The 18,343-nt window shown below is 37.7% G+C and overlaps 2 protein-coding genes, 1 long non-coding RNA gene and 1 pseudogene across 3 annotated transcripts; 2 read left to right on the top strand and 2 right to left on the bottom strand.

Annotated features, from left to right (window-relative positions):
• Positions 1-3,205: 3,205 nt before the first annotated feature.
• On the bottom strand, positions 3,206-5,075 carry LOC119995840. The gene is made up of 3 exons (XR_005467735.1): positions 4,194-5,075; positions 3,640-3,717; positions 3,206-3,532 (listed from the first exon to the last, which is right to left on the bottom strand). It is a non-coding gene; the product is annotated as an uncharacterized LOC119995840 (long non-coding RNA).
• A 697-nt stretch (positions 5,076-5,772) lies between these two features.
• Positions 5,773-9,046, top strand: LOC119997045 (annotated as a pseudogene).
• A 594-nt stretch (positions 9,047-9,640) lies between these two features.
• Positions 9,641-12,467, bottom strand: LOC119997552 (TBC domain-containing protein C1952.17c-like). The gene is made up of 9 exons (XM_038844655.1): positions 12,001-12,467; positions 11,633-11,725; positions 11,367-11,471; positions 11,085-11,225; positions 10,891-10,989; positions 10,543-10,671; positions 10,216-10,395; positions 10,024-10,140; positions 9,641-9,934 (listed from the first exon to the last, which is right to left on the bottom strand). The coding sequence occupies exons 1-9, from the start codon at positions 12,310-12,312 to the stop codon at positions 9,755-9,757; spliced, it is 1,356 nt and encodes a 451-aa protein (XP_038700583.1). The 5' UTR covers positions 12,313-12,467; the 3' UTR covers positions 9,641-9,754.
• Positions 12,468-16,194: 3,727 nt separating this feature from the next.
• On the top strand, positions 16,195-17,349 carry LOC119997891 (ethylene-responsive transcription factor WIN1-like). The gene is made up of 2 exons (XM_038845119.1): positions 16,195-16,314; positions 16,778-17,349. Exons 1-2 carry the CDS (start codon positions 16,235-16,237, stop codon positions 17,295-17,297), a joined length of 600 nt encoding a protein of 199 aa, XP_038701047.1. The 5' UTR covers positions 16,195-16,234; the 3' UTR covers positions 17,298-17,349.
• Positions 17,350-18,343: the final 994 nt, after the last annotated feature.

Genomic DNA, 18,343 nt, shown 5'->3' with positions numbered 1-18,343 from the left:
AATGACTTGAAACTTGAACCACATGCACATGAAGGTTTAATATATGTTCTAGGACTATAATCATGAGAAATTAAGTGCATCACATATATATTTGGTCATATGCTTAAATTCCGCCAAAACTAGGTTTTAGCTAATTTTGTGCATATGTGTTCTTTGTGAACGTGGTGAACCAAATGAACTCCGATTTAAATGAAATTTCGTGTGCATCTTAGTTTCATCACTATGAACATATTTGATTTAGTAAAGTTCAAGAGAAAAGGTCATTTACACTGAGTTTGTAAAATGACTTTGAATTTACACTTAGAATTTATCGGTTTCACTATTAGTGATCTAATTGCTTGGTTGAGTGACCAAACGATTTCCGATTGTTATGAAATTTTACATGGACATTCTAATACATATAAAATGATTTATCATGCAGTAATATGAATTTTCTGGGTTGTTTTTCTAATGTAATTAACCTATGCGCTCTATATGAAGCTCTTTGAGCTTACATGCAATTGGGGAGTTCTACCTCCTATTTCCTTGTAGGTTAATCATCATTGTGGTCTCATATGGCTCAGAATTCAGTATGTTCAAGAGTGGTCGAAGTCCAGTTTCTAAGAATGAGCTTGGAGCTCTAGGAAACTATGAAAAATCCTATATTTGCCAACTTTCCACTAAGGCACTTAATCAAGTTGAATGAATCAAACATTGAGGCTATTGGTTGTGGTCTTCATGGAGATACAACTCTTTTCAAACATGTGGGACAAACCTTGTCCTCTCTATCATTAGTGATATATTCTTGTTTGACATTTTCACTCAAGACATGTGCTACCAAGAAAGTTAGGATTGGTGCAATCAAACAAGATCCTTGACATTTTCACTCAAGACATGTGCTACCAAGAAAGTTAGGTTGGTGCAATCAAACAAGATCCTTGACTAAGGGATCACTTTTGAAGTCTTTGATTCAAAATGAAGGGACAAGATGGCATAGTACAATCTACATCCATGGCTGAGAATTAAAGAGAGTTTGAATGGTCAAGATTTGAAGACATACATTGATCAAATGGTTGTGCATAAGACAACTTTCTTGCTTGCAATTTTTGACTTAAAAGAGGAGCATGTGCAACGTCTATATGCTCTATGGTGGAGATTTGTTTGCTCAAATCATCAATGACCAAGATTAGGAGCTGCAATGGATGATAGAGATCAACTCTTGAAGTTTGATCCAATGGCTGCAAGCATAGGAGAAAATTGCTTTTAAAAGAGGATCTTCCCTTTCATACAACTTGGAGAAGCAAATTGAAAATTATCCTTGAGAGAAACCTCTTGCTATCAAGTTCATCAATCATCAAGCTTTCTTGCTATTTGCTACAACAATCTTCTCCAATACAAGCCTCTACAATCAAGGACTTCTCACTACTCTTGCTTTTGCAAAAGGGAAGTTCCTATATCCTTTAGGCTTTGTTTACTTACAATCTAAACCTCTATTGTTCTTAAAATCCTATCTTTGAGAGTGTTGCTGTAATCTTGAGAGTTCCACACCAAATACCTTTGAGGTAACCTGTGAGAACCTTGGCTGAAAATCCCATTGAGAAATTCCCTTTGTTAGGGGAAATTGTAAACATTGAAGTTTGAGGGAGTTCTTAGAAACCCTTGGTGTAAGGAGTTTTGTGGGTCTCTTAAAACCACACCTTAGTGGAGTTGGGAAAATCCTAGGTTGGTGAATCTAGGTAGTAGACGTAGGAGAAGGGTCTCCGAACTACTATAAATCACTGTGTTGATTTCTTTGTTTACTTGTTTATATTTACTACTTGTTTCAAACTGCAGGATTTTCAAAACCCTAATCTGTCCGAGATTAGAAGACTGCCTTAAACTTTGAATTTTGATCTGAAATTTTGATATAGTGTTTATTAAGGTGTTGTGACATTGCATATAAAATTTCGTTGCATTTCGACATCATTTGATAGGTAAAATCTGAGTTGAAAAATCTGTGTGCAGTGTGTTACTTGAAAATCTGTTTTGTGCAATTCTTGATTATTTGATATTTGGTCATTCACTATATTGTATCACATCTTGCATTGGATTGAATATTGATTAGGAAAATCATTAGAGTCCAAATTTGTGTGCTACTTGTTAATTGCCATTAATTTGTTTAAATTGAAAAAGGGATTCCAATTGGAATTTGGGGACACAATTCACCCCCCCTCTTGTGTTAAACTCGATCCGTCATCCTCACATCCAATGTCACAGATATTTGGTCCATTCACAGTCAAGTTACGAAATTTTGTTCCCAACATATCTGACACCACATTTTCAGAGTTCTATAATATAGGCCTCCAGATAAAGTGCATGTAAGCAAGCTGGGATTTCATGGTTCATAAAGTAAATGTAACCAAGCCGATAATTCAATGTTCACAATGTGAATGTAACCAAGCCGATGATCATTGTTCATAAAGTGAAAGTAACCAAGCCGAAGGTTCATTGTTCATAAAGTGACCGTAACCAAGCCGAGGGTTCATTGTTCATAACGTGAAGGTAACCAAGCCGATGGATCATTGTTCATAAAGTGAACGTAACCAAGCCGAGGGATCATTGTTCATAAAGTGAACGTAACCAAGCCGAGGGATCATTGTTCATAAAGTGAACGTAACCAAACCGAGGGATCATTGTTCATAAAGTGAACGTAACCAAGCCGAGGGTTCATTGGTCATAAAGTGAACGTAACCAAGCCGAGGGTTCATTGTTCATAATGTGAATGTAGCCAAGCCGAGAGTTCCATGTTCATAATGTGAATTTAACCAAGCCGAGGCTTCACTATTCATAAAGTGAATGCAACCAAGATGCATGAGGGTCTTAACATAGATATGATATAGCACAATAAATGAATATAAATACATATCGATGATAATGAAGGCTGCATCGATTGAAACAAATCAAGGAAAGATCTCGCAATGTGCACCCATATGCAAGCAAATCCACCAATAAGAAAAGTGCGATTTGATGAAAAGATGAGAAAACAGGCCAAACTGACTGGTAAAAAGTAAATTTGAAAATAATATAGCTTTGGGTAGAGCATAGTGAAGCAGCGCCATAGGAAACCATAAACCCAATAGAAGTAACTCATAAGTCAAATTTCTTTATTATGCCTTATTAACAAATTGATTTGACATGAATAAAAAAAAAGGTGGTATTCCCCATAATAGCTCAGTTAAAAAAGACATGAAAAAAGAAACACATATTCAAGAAGAGAGATCAAAGCATTGTTTATGCACAATATAAATGAAATCAATTTTACGAGGATTAATCAGAACAAACACTCATGCAGTTATACAACGAATGCACCTTATCAAGCAGCTTAAAACGATCAATAATGCCAGTTGTCATCAATTTTATGAGGATTAATCAGAACAAACACTCATGCAGTTATACAATGAATGCACCTTATCAAGCAGCTTCGAACGATCACCAATGCCAGTTGTCTCGTAACCATCTACTTCCTGCAGCAGCTTTTCTGCATATTTATGCTTTGCTCGATGCATTTTTGATACTTTGATAAGAGGAAATTATTAAATCAATGAATGACATAGCCAGTTAAGAATGAGTCTAAACCTCCCTATTCGAGCATATAGTGATAACAAGAATGATGTACACTACCTCATTTTTGTATCCAAAGCATTCCAGTATCCTATCACCACTTTGAAGACAATATCAATTCTCACGCCCACCAAAACACTGAGGATAAAAAAATTCATTTCAAGTACCATCACACTTATTTAAATGTCAAAACCCGCCAAAAAAAGGCTTGCAGAATACTTCTATCAATAAATTAAAGAACTAGAAACATGACGTCAGAGACAGCAAGACACTATTCTCAACTCCACCCTACAAAATCCTATCCATCTTATGTGAATGTGTAGAACTGTAAGCATCGTCAATAAAATCTAACAAGAGCAATATGTCATGGTAAAATATCCATGTGCAATGCATCATCCTAAAAATCTTTCAATGTGAAGAGTCTGAAGTAATCATGGGCTTTAATCTTCACAAGTTAGCCTTCACCAAAAACAATGATAATAATCCACCATTGCAAGCAAAATCAAACAGTAAGCCAAAAGCCAAGTTGAGTTACAAATTGTGAATCTAAGAAAGGGAAAGAAAAAGAAACGTGCTACAGAATCAAAAACACCAAAATAGAAATTTATGCATACCACGCGACGTGATTAAACAACTGAGAGCGTTAGTGCCATACAAAACAACCTTAGGCCACAGACAGGACATTCCCAAATAATAAGCATCTACGCTGCAAAAAACATATTTGAGTGAATCATTAAGGTTAACAAACAACTTCAACAGACAACTGGAAATCATCTAAGATTTTATTAAGAGCAACTGTGTCTTTCATCTAAATAAAATAACATCTACAACGATTGAACTAGAAATAGTAGTCAATCTAGAACACAAATTTTGAGTTTATATATGATTTCTTGAAGGAATTTTACGAAGATAGGACGCCCTCTGTTTGAAAAGAAATTCAAAACCAAACAATCACGAAAACCCTAAGTTTACGGTGAACTTTTCCCCAATAATTCCCAGCAACCAAACAAGGAAATCTGAAAACGAGATATTAGTGAAAGAAAACCCTAGAGAGTGTCGTCAAACACTAGATCACATAGGAAAGTTCAATACCCAAAAGATTTGCCCGTAGCCAATCAAGGAAAGCCGAAAACCAGATAGGACGCCGTCTATTTGAAAAGAAATTCAAAACCAAACAATCACGAAAACCCTAAGTTCACGGCGAACTTTTCCCCAATAATTTCCAACAACCAAACAACGAAATCTGAAAAGGAGAGATTAGTGAAAGGAAACGCTAGAGAATGAATGTCGTCAAACACGAGATCACATAAGAAAGTTGAATACCCAAACGATTTGCCAGCAGCCAATCAAGGAAAGCAGAAAACCAGAGATTAGTGAAAAAGGAAAACTCTATGGCGGTCATATATAACTCCCGGAACCAAACAAGGAAACAGGAAGAGCCTCGATGCCCTATGGCGGTCATATATGAATACCACCGCCATATGTAAATTTTTTTTAAAAATTTGCATACTAGAAATCGTAACGGTACTGGGTATATCCTGTCTTATACTATAGAAGTGGGTCCCATCAGGCAAATCACTACCGTACGCTAATCCTAATCAAAATAATGAACGGTGAAACTTCATTACCTTATTTACGACTCCAATCCTTATTTTTCCATTTACGAATTTTCATAGTTTGAACCTTGAAGTGCATTGGTTTTTCTTTTTCCTTTTTTTTTGTGCGTCTGCATTGTTAGTCAAGTTTAAAAAATATTAAATATTGAAAAAATGTAATAAATATTGAAATTTGAAAAATTGACTTTTTTCTAACAAAATCCAAGTAAGATTTATTAATAAGGGTCTGACCAAAAGAGAGTTTCAGGGCTTACCCAAGCCCAAGTGAAGAAAAAAGAGGCCCAATAATTTAAAATAAGAGAAGCCCAACTATAAGCCCTTTCAAGGGATAGGCCCAAAATATTTTATAGAGATTGAAAATTTGAAATATTGAATCAATTCGGACTTTCGGAGGGCAATCCAGCGCTGCAGTTATTACTTATTAGCAAATGAGTTTCAGGGCCCAAGCCCAAGAGAACAAAAATGAGAGGCACAAATTTTATAAGAAAAGAAGCCCAACTATAAGCCCCTTTCAAGGGATTGGCCCAACAGATTTTATACTCGTGAAATCCATTCCTCTCTAGTTCTTTTGTAATTCATGAAGCAACGAACAAACAATTATGTGCAGGGAAAAAGAATTGACAGGCATGAGAGAAAGGGATCCGGTGCTCTGCAATTTCTCAGGGTGGTCTGGAATTCCTCCATCCTAAAGAAAGGCATAATTTTTTGAACCGAGGAGACTTGGGGATTTGGGCAAGGTCACGGAAGCAACAAATATTCGAGGCTTGCAAATTGAGCAAAAGCTAAAGAAACCCATACATATATATATATATGAATTCATCTCAAGAAACCCATATCATTTCCATTCACTCTCACCAAACTTTCCCAAATTGTCTTTCCTCTCCTTTTGATCATATCAAAGTACACGGCTGACGTAGCCCTCTCCATTGTAGAAACCCTTGTGGGAAAGGTAGGCCCTCTTGTCCAAGCGGAAGTTTGTCTCGCTTGGAACCTTGAAAAAGACCTGAAAAAGCTTGAACAAAACTTGTCCATCATCAACGTACTCGGGGTTCTCTATCCAAGGCCCGACGAGTGAATTTTTTATCGAGTACGACTGCGCACCTGTTTTGATATCATGTAAAAATTTTAGACCCCCATTATCTTCCCCTAAAAGACCTATTAGAGGAAAGGAGGGATTGCTATTATATATAGGATTTTTAGTGGTTATTACCCGATGTGGGACTTTTGTCCAACAAAATCCGCAGCTGCAGCTCTGGCTCAGGGGACTAAAGAATTTCTGTTATGAAGCAGGGGATGTGCTTGATGAGTTGGAGTATGGAGGTTTGCGAACGCAAGTGGTGAAGAAATATGGAAGCACCAGACAAAAGGTATCCCGCTTCTTTTCATCCTCAAATCCACTCGCATTTCGATTTAAAATGGGTCATAAGGTTAAAGATCTTAGGGAGAGCCTTGATGATATAGTGGCTCAAAAGTCTGTGTTTCAGCTCACAGAGATGGTCGGACCACCAGTAATGGTGCCTAGACCAGTTTTGGGGAGAGACATGACCGACTCTTTTGTGCGAACATCTAGATTTATTGGAAGGGGAGTTGATAAGACAAAAATCTTGAAATCTCTCGTTGAATCGAGTGACGAGGGTGTGGGTGTGATTCCTATAGTTGGAATAGGAGGGTTGGGAAAGACTACAATTGCTAAGATGTTGTACAATGATAAATTGATTGATGAACATTTCGAGTCAAAGATGTGGGTGTCTGTGTCGGAGGATGAATTTGACAAGAAAAAAATCATGGTGAAGATGATGAATATCTTAACTAAGCAAATCTTAGTGATTATGAGTCAGAACAAATGCAAATTTCCATTCGAGATAAACTGAAAGGCAATAAATTTTTACTGGTCTTGGATGATGTTTGGAGTGTTGATCGGAATGAATGGGTTGATTTAGCAGACTTGTTAAAGGAAGGCAAAAGTGGAAGTAAAATCATTGTAACAACGCGTAGTAACTCAGTAGGCGAAATTATGGGTACTACTTCAACATACAATTTAAAAGCTCTTCGTGAAGAGGATTGCTTATCTCTACTTAAGAGAATAGCATTTAGGGAAGGAGAAGATAAGAGCTACCCAAACCTTCTAGAAATTGGGGTAGATATTGTGAAAAAGTGCAAGGGGGTTCCTTTGGCAATAAGGACATTAGGAGCCTTACTCTATGGCAAGAACAATGAAAAAGATTGGATTTTTGTAAGAGATAACGACATATGGAAACTTGAGCAGCACGAAGGAGGTATTTTACCTGCCTTAAAACTAAGTTATGATCAATTAGGGTCGCACTTGAGATCATGTTTTGCTATTTGCTCAATCTTTCGAAAGGACTTCAGTTTCAACAGTCATTTACTCACTCAAGTTTGGATGGCGCATGGGCTTCTTCAATTATCAAATGAAAACGAAGAGCCTGAAGATATTGGATTACGCTACATTAAGGAGTTATGTTCAAGATCATTTTTTCATGACATTAAGGAAGTGGGTAACACTTGGCTTTTTAAAATGCATGATTTGGTGCATGATCTTGCAATGTCTGTGGCGCGCGATGAGTGCATGGTGGTAAATCAACACAGCAAGAATACATCTGATGGGACTCAACATATGTCATTCTCTGGTGTCAAAAATTTTCTTGACATAGAAGTTCCAAACAGTTTGCGAACCATAACTTCCTCGCGGTTTAAAGAAGAAAGTTTAGCTGCTCTATTCATTGGGGATAAATGCATCTCTACATGTAGGCATTTAAGGATGTTGGATGTAAGAGGTATCTCTTTTGAGTTGCTGCCTGATTCAATTGGTAGCCTGATTCATTTGAGATATCTCGACTTATCTGAAAATGACAAAATAAAGACACTGCCTGATTCACTTTGGAAGCAGCATAATTTACAAACTTTGAAGCTTTATGGCTGCGTACAGCTTGAAGAGTCCCCAAGGGACATAAGGAAGATGATTAGGTTGAGAGTTCTGATACTCACAACTAAGCAAAAGAGATTGCCAAAGGATGGACTCAGCAGTTTAAAATGTCTTTATCGTTTGGTAGTTGGACATTGCCCCAACCTTGAAGTTTTGTTTGAAGAAACACCAGATCTCCCGTCCTTGCGCATGTTAAGGGTTTTAGACTGTGGGAATTTGATTTCTCTGGCACCCAGTTGGAAAGACTTGGCTGGAGTAGAGACTTTGGCAATCATGAAGTGTGCTCGCCTTAAATTGATGGAGGGGGGTGATATTCAAGACATTGAGTTTAGGCTTCAAACAGTGTGGCTTACTGACTTACCACAGTTGACGGGCTTACCAGAATGGATTCAAAGGTCTTCCAAAACTTTGCAAGACATGAAAATCCTCAATTGCGAAAGCATATCATCTTTGGGTGAGTGGCTTACAAATTTCAAAGCACTCAAAACACTTCAGTTATGGGGCTGTTCTGCATTGAAGGAAAGTGACGAAATGGATTCTATAGCTCACATGCCAAACATCAATGTTAATAATTGGGAATGACAATCAGATAACAAACCGTTTATCCAGACTCTTATATGATCGCACTGCATGTGTTATTGTTTTTTTGTTGTTTAACTCATGATCTCCAATGGCAGTTCAGACTTCAGAGAAGAGGCTTTAGCGGACGATGGCTTTAGCAATTAATCTTGTTGAAACACCAGGCGTTGAGATTTGAAAGGGTTATGTGTGTGTACTCTATGTTTTCTCTACCTCCTTGTTGATTGTGATTCAAAAACTGCTTGATATTTGTAAATCCTGATGGAATTGTATTCTGTTTTAATGTGTATTTATTCATAGACCTGTTACTTTCAAGTTTCAAAGGCTATTAAGATATGGCAATAAAATTTGAATGGTCCTCTGAATCATTTAGAGTCCAAAGAGTTGTGTGTTTGTCCTCACTGTTTCAATTAGGCACTGAATTTCGGTTGATTCTGGAGAGATCTGGTGTATACGTACAGACAGTAACATTATCTTCCTACCCAAGCAATGTGAGACAAATGAATGACCAGTTACCTTCCACCAAAGAACCTTCTGCATCATTAACTCCATTACCAAATTGATGCAAGCCCAACCACTAGCATAATATTGTTCGTTTCGGGTCTCCCACCAGCACGACTTTAAAATGTATCTTGTTAGTTTAAGGATGAGGTAGCCATATAGTTTCCTACCAAACGACGAATGAATAATCAGTCCCCTTCCACGACTTTAAAATGTATTTTGTTAGTTTAAGGATGAGGTAGCCATATAGTTTCCTACCAAACGACGAATGAATAATCAGTCCCCTTCCACCGGGGAACTTTCCAAGATTTTGTCTATCAAATAATATTTGTGAGAAGCTTTATAGCTGATTTAACATTGAAGTTGTGTCCAATTAGGGTGCCTTGACATCATTTGACGTTCATTGCAAAGTCATCTGACGTTCTCCTTCATACATCCATTCCAACCATCGAAAATCCACATTCCATAATATTATGGTTCTCGCATGGCTACAAACTTTAATCAGCAAAATACTTGTACACAAAATGCTCTGAATTTAAAGAGACAAAGAAGATGAAGTGGTGTCAGGACTTAAATATTGAGCCACTCTGAGAAGATGTTCAATGTTGATGTCAGGATAGTGCTGCAAAAGCTTTAAATTAGCTGCAAAATCGCCACTCAGAAGCCTGCTTTTCACACATAACAGCATTGCACAACAGACCCTTAGAAGCATATCCTGTTCACAATAGACTTTGTTTTCAGTACATCAGTATGCTCTATGAGGCCTAATTTACACACAGAATGATAAGTAGAGGAGGAAATCACCTGCACACCAAAAGGGTTGCTCAGGAGAGCATCCCATATTCTTAAAATGGATTGAAATTCAAATTCTTGAGTAAGGAGCAATGTGATCCATCTGAATGCATAGAATTGTGGCTTAACCTGCCATTCAAATACAAGTTATGGGCTCTGCAGTACATATGGTAAACTCAAGAAGTTCAATCTGATTCCATTCACCTTAGTGGTAAACTCAAGATGCCGCCACAATTCCTCATCATTCGCTTTCAGAAACTCCGCCAAGCGCGAAAGAGTAGAAAGTATTCCCGCTGAGCTATTATCCAACTGTTGACAGAAGTGATCAACTGAGTCGCTCATGAGCCGGACAAAACAAGCAAAACTATCTGCTTCTGCATTTGCCTGCACGGTTGGGTAATGGGAAAGAGTTTTCTTGCTCAGTTCATCTTGCTTCTTTACAAAATTCTACTACTGTGGTCTGATGATAAAATAAAGAAAAACACAAGGATTCAAAATCCTGAAGAACGAATAAAAAGAGTGCATTCTTACAGCGTTTTGCTCATTGGTGTCTCTACTAAATACGTAGTATAACGGTGCCAAGACCTCGTTCATGCCTTGAACATATCTAATAGCGGGATTTAGTTTTGCAAAGAGGATAAGAATATTCCTCATTGCTTCCTGCTCACAAATAACATCAAACATTCAATCAATCAAACAAGAGAGAAATCCTTGATGTATTGATAAGGTTGTCGCACTGCAACTCAAGCATCACAAGTCCAAACCACGAAAACCCATTGTGGGTTTGATAACTCTCCACACAAGTCGGCTTGAACAAACTCTCATATACGCAGAAATTGTGGTAATGTGAAAAGGAAGAAGGAAGGGGCGAAAATATACCCTGTTTTTCTTACTGAATGAGGAATCGCCTGAGAAGAATTTAATGTCAGGATGTGTGCGCTGAAGGTCACGGTCGATTTGTTCCACGATCTCCGTATACTATCAACAAACATGTCCAGTTTTAGGCATATCAGCTCAAGAGTTCTGAAGGCAAGCAAGTCAAGAGAAATCCAATAATCGAAAATCCATTTTACCTGGAAGTATTGATGCCAAAAGCTACACTTACCCAAGCTGAGAGGGTGATCCTCATGAGAAACTTCATGTCGCTTGAGTGGTCCGTCGTCCTTCTGATTCTCAGTACTCAATGCCTCATCTTTCATCCTTGCAAGGTCTGACTGTCTAGATTCATGATTTTGATTAGTGCAAGGTAACAACAAAGACACTAACCAAAAAATTCACCAGATAGTCATGTATGTGTAAGTAAATCTCATCAACTAAACTAGCAGTCCATTGTGTATAGAAAATTTGCATCTTACAGGAGTCAGTAGAAGCTCCTCCTTTAGCTTAGCATACTTCTGTCGATTCTCATCCAGCTCCTTTTCCCACATGTCATGTGAAGGAGGTAAGAAACCCAACAACAACTGCCAGCATAAAATAACAACAACTAATGCTCATTCTAAGACAGATCAAACTATGAATCAATCAATCTACTCATATTAAACCAATTGCTGAGGATATATATGCAGATTCTATTGCTTTCAGTAGTATCAACAATACTCAGCTGAAAATAGGAAACCCAAACCTTCCAAGCTGTGGCACGTATACTTCCTCCATCAGGAAGTCCTGTGCTAGCAATTCTTTGTAGCTTTTCCAAGTTTATCTCCTTCTGAGATAGCTGAAAAGGAAAGTCAATCAGTACAAAAATTTTGGAACTGGAATTTCAACAAACATGTGAAGCGCATAAAAACAATCAAGTTCCATTTTCCCTTTTCAGGTACATTGTGGATTATATGCACTTAGCTTCCTTCTTTTGCCCGGTTTTCTCGAGAAACAAACATCAAACACCCAATTTGATTAAATTTTTCAAGTCCAATATATCAAAAGTAAAAACAAGCCATCAATTCTCCCAAATGGCAAAGAAAGAAAACCCACGAAAATCAAAATATGTACCTCGTACTCGAGATCAGACCGCTTCTCATCCGCAGCAATAACCTTCTTTACAGAGACAAAAGCTGATCCATCTTTATCTGGTCTTGGCCGGACCTCACGATCCGACCCGCCATTAATGGTCTCATCGCTATCCCCATCACCCGAACCGAACCCGTTGGGCTGGATGATCTCGAGCTCTTCTCCGCACTCAAATACATTTTCCGATCCTGAAATTTCATCCACCTCTTCGTCAAAGCCGGCTACAAGACTTCCGAGCCTGTCTGGGAAGGCACGGCTGGGCTTTTCTACGAACTTGAGCTTGCCTCTAAGCATCGTCGTCGAGGGTGAGTTGCAGCCGAGTCAAAGGAGTTGAATCGGACGATTTGGACTGGTGGGTTTTGTTGATGAAAACAAAGGTTTGAGGGTTCATGACTGGACCGTTTGTTAAACTCCCAATTTTGTCTCCGGCGAAGAATGGTAGTTAAAACGGTTTGAATGTCAGTTGCATCTGAAGGGACAGATTTAGTTCTCCTGAGTTTAACCAATAGGCGTCCGCCACATCAAATTTCCAAGCCCTCCTGTTCTTGGCCCAACTAAAAAGCCCACATAGTTACAAATCTGTCAAATCCACTCAAGACAAATTGGACACCCTCCTGTTCTTGGCGCAACTAAAAAGCCCACATAGTTATAAATCCACCCAAGACAAATTGGATAACCCTCGTCAGAGCTAAGCCGATAGAGTTGTTGTTGATCTTACAGTTTTAAAAGGTCTTTAAGTCTAAACTTATTTCTCTAATGCGTTGTTTATAACCGAGATCGATATTATACAAGTTTGTCATTTGGACATTCAATATGAGCTTAAACTCGGGACGACAATGATATTATAGAAACTTATCATTTGGACATTCAATATGAACCTAAACTTTGGCTGTCAACCTACACGCACATAGTTTCCCACCCAACTACATAGTAAGTTGGGTTAAAACTCAACGTGTGGTCACAAGTGTATTACTTACAGTAAGAACTGAACTCGGGACTTAAATGTGTCCACAAGTGTATTATTTACAGTGAGAATCGAATTTAGGATCTTTTAAGTCCATATGATTTGACGTACAAAAAATTTATTATTGAATTATATATTATTTGACTCAATTTAGGATGAATTGAAATAAATCAGTTGAACGTGCAAGTCGGTCGAGAGCCTGTACTTTTGAATGTATTGAAGTGGGTTTGGACTTTGGACCAGATTTTATTAATTACTTGGCCAGCTCTTCATTGATCGTACTGTGTAGAGAGGGGCTTATGAATTAGATTGCTCCATACATGTAAAGCCACGGTACTCTTTTCATTACCTTAATTTATTTCTTTGTCCACATCATGCATGAAAAGTTGTTTTTGGGTTTTCTAAACTCGCAATCACTATCTTTTGAAAAAACACTGGATAAACTATATTGAGACTACGTAAATAATTCACAAGTATTAATGCAGACTAAGCAAGCAAATGAAAAATTCATGTGTGAACTTGCGCTTATGGTGAGATTTGAACATTGATGAGAGGGGGTACAAGACTCCTTATCATTGAGTAACACCATCATTGACAAATCGTTTATGGTCTTATTAATAAAATTCGATTTCATATGTGATAATTCCATCAAAATCTCCTCGTTAATTAGTTGGGAAAATAATCCGCACGAATCGGATTTTTCGAGGAACATATTGAGAGAGAATTGAATTTAATTATACATTAATGCGTGGTTGGTAAACAAGGATCGATTTTTTAACAAATTACGGAATGTATCGTAAGATATTCAATATGATGCCACAAAATCTAGTTTCGTTCAAGCAAGGGATTGAGGCCAATTGAAAGCAAAAGCATCTTCTTCTGATGATTCCAAAGCCATCCAATTACATACATTAATTCATGCATGGCTATGTGGTGGTCCGTTGTCCAGATAATAAAAAATATTACATGCATTACTATTGGTGCAAATACCATAGCTATCTAGCTAATAATACAGCCAATTTATTCCCATTAATTGAAAGTTATTGTAAATTGGCCTTGTCCTTAATTGGTCCACATTATTGATGGTCAATTACTTGCCATAAAGTTAATTTTGAGTATAGCAAAATACTCTCTCTCTATATATATATATCTTGAAGTTTTTTTTATCAAGAACGACATCTTACAAGTTTAAATTTGAGTTAAAACCCAACACATGACCATAAAAATATTGTTCCTTGTGAAATTTGAACTCAAAAGCTATACGGTTTGGTCTCAGAGAAGTTCACCACTAGACTGTCACTCAAATGGTTTATATATCTTCAAGTATATACTACGTAGAAACTTTGAAATTAATTAAATCCATATAAGCAAATGTAACTCATTACTTGAGTTGATGTATGTATACATACACTATGCATCAGAATAAACAACTTTTCTGAATTATACTAAGAGGGGCAAAGTTTATGAAAGTGAAAGTTGTTTGTATGTATCACAAGAATCTTACCTGTGTTACCCAAAGAGAAATGAAAAGTAGTAATTAATTGTAAATGTGATACATCATATGACTATCATATCTAAGTAAAGTCTGGGTTGGTCAGATGATATGATTGGTTGGTGTAGACACTACCATCTCCTTCAAAGGACAATGCACATGTATCTATATATCTATATCTATATATATATAGAGAGAGAGAGAGAACTCGGTGTGCTCTGGGGGTTGGAAGATTGATTAACGCATAGCTTCAGTAGTAGTAATCAACATTGTTATTTGACAGTCTCTATACTTCAATTAATCCCTCTCATGTGTCAATATCTAGCACTGCTTTAGTACATATGATGGATCGAGCTCAGTAATTAAAGCAATGCAAACATTTTGAGCAACAAAAATGACATAACATGCAAATGCAATGAGTAGTTTACTTTTTAATAAAAAATAAAAAAAGTTTGATTGATTCTGCTTCTGCATATGTGGTTTGATCTTAATTTGATGCTAAAAGATGCAAAACAGTACCACCAAAACAAGATTTTAAGACATCATAGAGGTTGGAAGTAATGGCATCTCATATGATCCACTGATTTTCTTGATTACGATGTACAAATATCTTCTCTCTTTTTAACGGAGAATCCATCCAAGAGTTGGCCCATTTTTGTATGGTAAATTCTAAAAAAAGGCGGTACATTTCAATGCATATATAAATTCAGTCTTGAATCACATAATCGAACCTGGTACATACACCTAACTCACACATATCAAAATCTGCTCTGCCACCCAAACTACTCCATGGACCGCTTCTCTTTCTCTATCAAGCATAAAGAGAAATTCAAACCTAGGAAGTTAAACCGACTAATCCATGCATGCATGTCATTCTTAAACTGTCTTAGTCTTGATTGGTGCTAGCTAGATGTCCATAATTTCATTTAATTTGTACTTTATTTTCATTTTATTTTTTCTTAATGATACTGACACCGGAATTGCCATAATTTCACTTATAACCACCGATCGATTTCATATCATATGATATAATATCATCGTACCTCTCCATTAGGGCTGGGGGCCGGGTTAGATATCTGTACTGACGTTCTCATCAAATGACTCAATAATATAATCTACATATGTCCCACAGAGTAGTCTGGGTAACAAAATGGATCTTGATATGTGTGGTATATATAGGCGCATGTACTGGGTTAAATTTCGTGCTTGAAATTATATTTACGACTACTAATTTGTACCGAGTCATTAGTACATAGGTTAGGTTAAAGGTATGATTTCTTAGACTTATAATAAGAGAAGAGATAAATCGATACCTCTATAGTAATTTGCAATAAGACCCTACTTTATCGTGTTGTTTTGGGCATCAAAGTGGTTAGGGCAGGGCGTAGGGCACAGAAGTTGAATCTTCACATCATATACTCAAATGGAATTTTGCAGAAAAAGAAGAAGCCAAAGAGAAGTGGGAGATGTCTCTCAGCACTCAGCAGTGAGTCTGTCTGTCTTGCCCTCATTAATTCATTAATTGGGTGGGTTTACCCTCCAACAAAAAAAATGAAAAGAGAGGATGTAAAAGAAGCAGGTGACAATGTTAAATACAAAGGCATCCTAGTACAACCAACTTCTAGTTCGCCGACACATGCAGTGGACTCCTATATATCTTCTCCTCTCTCTCAAAACCCCCTTAGTTTCTGTACAAATCTCTGAAACTTCTGTACTTATCTGTCTCTGCATCTCTCTCTCTCTCAAGCAATCAATCAATAATGGTGCAATCAAAGAAGTTCAGAGGAGTCAGACAACGTCATTGGGGCTCCTGGGTCTCCGAAATCCGACATCCTCTTCTGTAACCTCTCTGTCTCCACCTCTACACGTCATATATATAGAAACCAGAACTATGCTTTTCTGTTTAAGCTCAAGCTCGGCTCCTTTTATCAGACTAGAATCTAGTTCAAACTCATTCTTACATACAATTTCAATTTAGAATTTTGTTCGAACTCTTTTCTTTTTCTGGTGGCTGAGAAACCACCCAGCTCAGCATGTTTTTCGAACAGTTAAGTGGGTGTAAACTTCATGCCGTCAGAACAACCCGCACCATGCGGAAGAAATGTGTCTTGTAACCCTCCTCGGAAGGCAATTGCCCACGAAACCAGAAAATACTCCTAATTGGTTCGAACTCTCGATCGTAATGTCATCCGACTTAAGACCAGAGATATAATTAACTGAGCTATTGCTCCGTGGTTTTTGTTTAAACTTGCTTCGTTTATGTCATGATGTGCGAACTAATTTGGTTGTTGTGTTTGTTACAGGAAGAGAAGGGTGTGGCTAGGGACATTCGAGACGGCAGAAGAGGCCGCTCGAGCTTATGATCAAGCCTCGATCCTTATGAGTGGGAGGAATGCCAAGACCAACTTCCCAATAGCCCAAGACCCAAATTCAAGCGAATCCAATCCACCATTGCCTCCAAATGGCTTATCCGAGATCCTACATGCCAAGCTCAGAAAATGCAGCAAGGCACCATCACCTTCCATCACATGTTTGAGGCTTGACACTGAGAACTCGCACATTGGGGTCTGGCAGAAACGAGCGGGGCAGCGGTCGGAGTCTAATTGGGTGATGCCATTGGATCTTGGGAAGAGAAATGGGGAAGCTTCTTCTGAGGATGCATTGCCATTGGTGGCAGAGTCCGCGGGGGTTGTACTGCCGGAGGTGAGAGTGGAGATGGATGAAGAAGAGAGGATTGCACTTCAAATGATCGAAGAATTGCTTAACAGAAACTGTCCAACCCCAGATTTTGCTTCATTTGGTCTCCCAGAAGACGAAGCCTAAGCCAGCTGAGTAATGGGTGTGTGTTTTCATGGGAAATTGATGGTATTGTGTGTGTAAAGGCTCACTTTCTATGTATCCATATATAATTTTATATATATATATATATATGAAATAATGCAACTGTGTGATTGACAACTTTCATTTGACTTGGGATCCTTTCACATTCCTTTTCAGAATGTCTGCTTGTGTATGTGTGTATCCCTCATGTAAACTGATTAATGAGTGCATCAAAAATTTCTTTGATTAACTTCGTATCGGAGTCCACTCCTTTCGTTTGGGTCACTTGTTGGGTCTTTCAGATGTCAATGGACGGATCATCTATAAGTAATCTTAACCCGTATAGTCCACTTATTGGGTCTGGTATACACAGCCCACAAGTGCTGGGGAATGTTAACATATATAGATAAATTCAGTTCCTTACCATCAACAATGTGTTTTTCTAGAGGAAAACATCTTGTTGTAACTCCCCAGTTAAGCATAATTTTACAGGAGCACTATTGGAATGGATGACCTCCTAGGAAGGCAAACCGTGTGGACCCAATTTATCCACGGTAACCGAACAACCTAAAACGGACAATATTATTAATGTATATTGGGTTGAAAATTCTAATATAACTACTCAATACTTTTATTAAGGTATCAGTCATCGCCCTTTTTATTTCTTAATTTCTTTAGTACTTGGAACTCTACTTTAAACTGCATTTGGATGGAGAAACTCTATAATTAAATATAGTTTGAAATTTGTCTCTAACGGTGCAAGAATAATCTGATCAGTAATATGACACACATTCCAAATCGTTGGATATGACTTGTAGTCTTCATGGAATTGCAGATCCTTGAATCCACAATTTATATTTGATGTAAGTTCGGAAGTCTCAATTTCATGCGTTCCCAATATATATATATATATTACCAGATAGATAGAAAAGGATAGGCGTGCATGGCAAATTGTGTACCTGTGAATACTGTAAAGATTCATCTTTTTTGAGTTCCCCAAGTTTGTATAACACACACACACACACACACGCGCCTTAAAAGCAAATCAC

Source organism: Tripterygium wilfordii, chromosome 4, assembly GCF_013401445.1.
Source record: "Tripterygium wilfordii isolate XIE 37 chromosome 4, ASM1340144v1, whole genome shotgun sequence".
Lineage (NCBI taxonomy): Eukaryota > Viridiplantae > Streptophyta > Magnoliopsida > Celastrales > Celastraceae > Tripterygium > Tripterygium wilfordii.
This window is presented reverse-complemented; position numbering and strand designations above follow the sequence as displayed.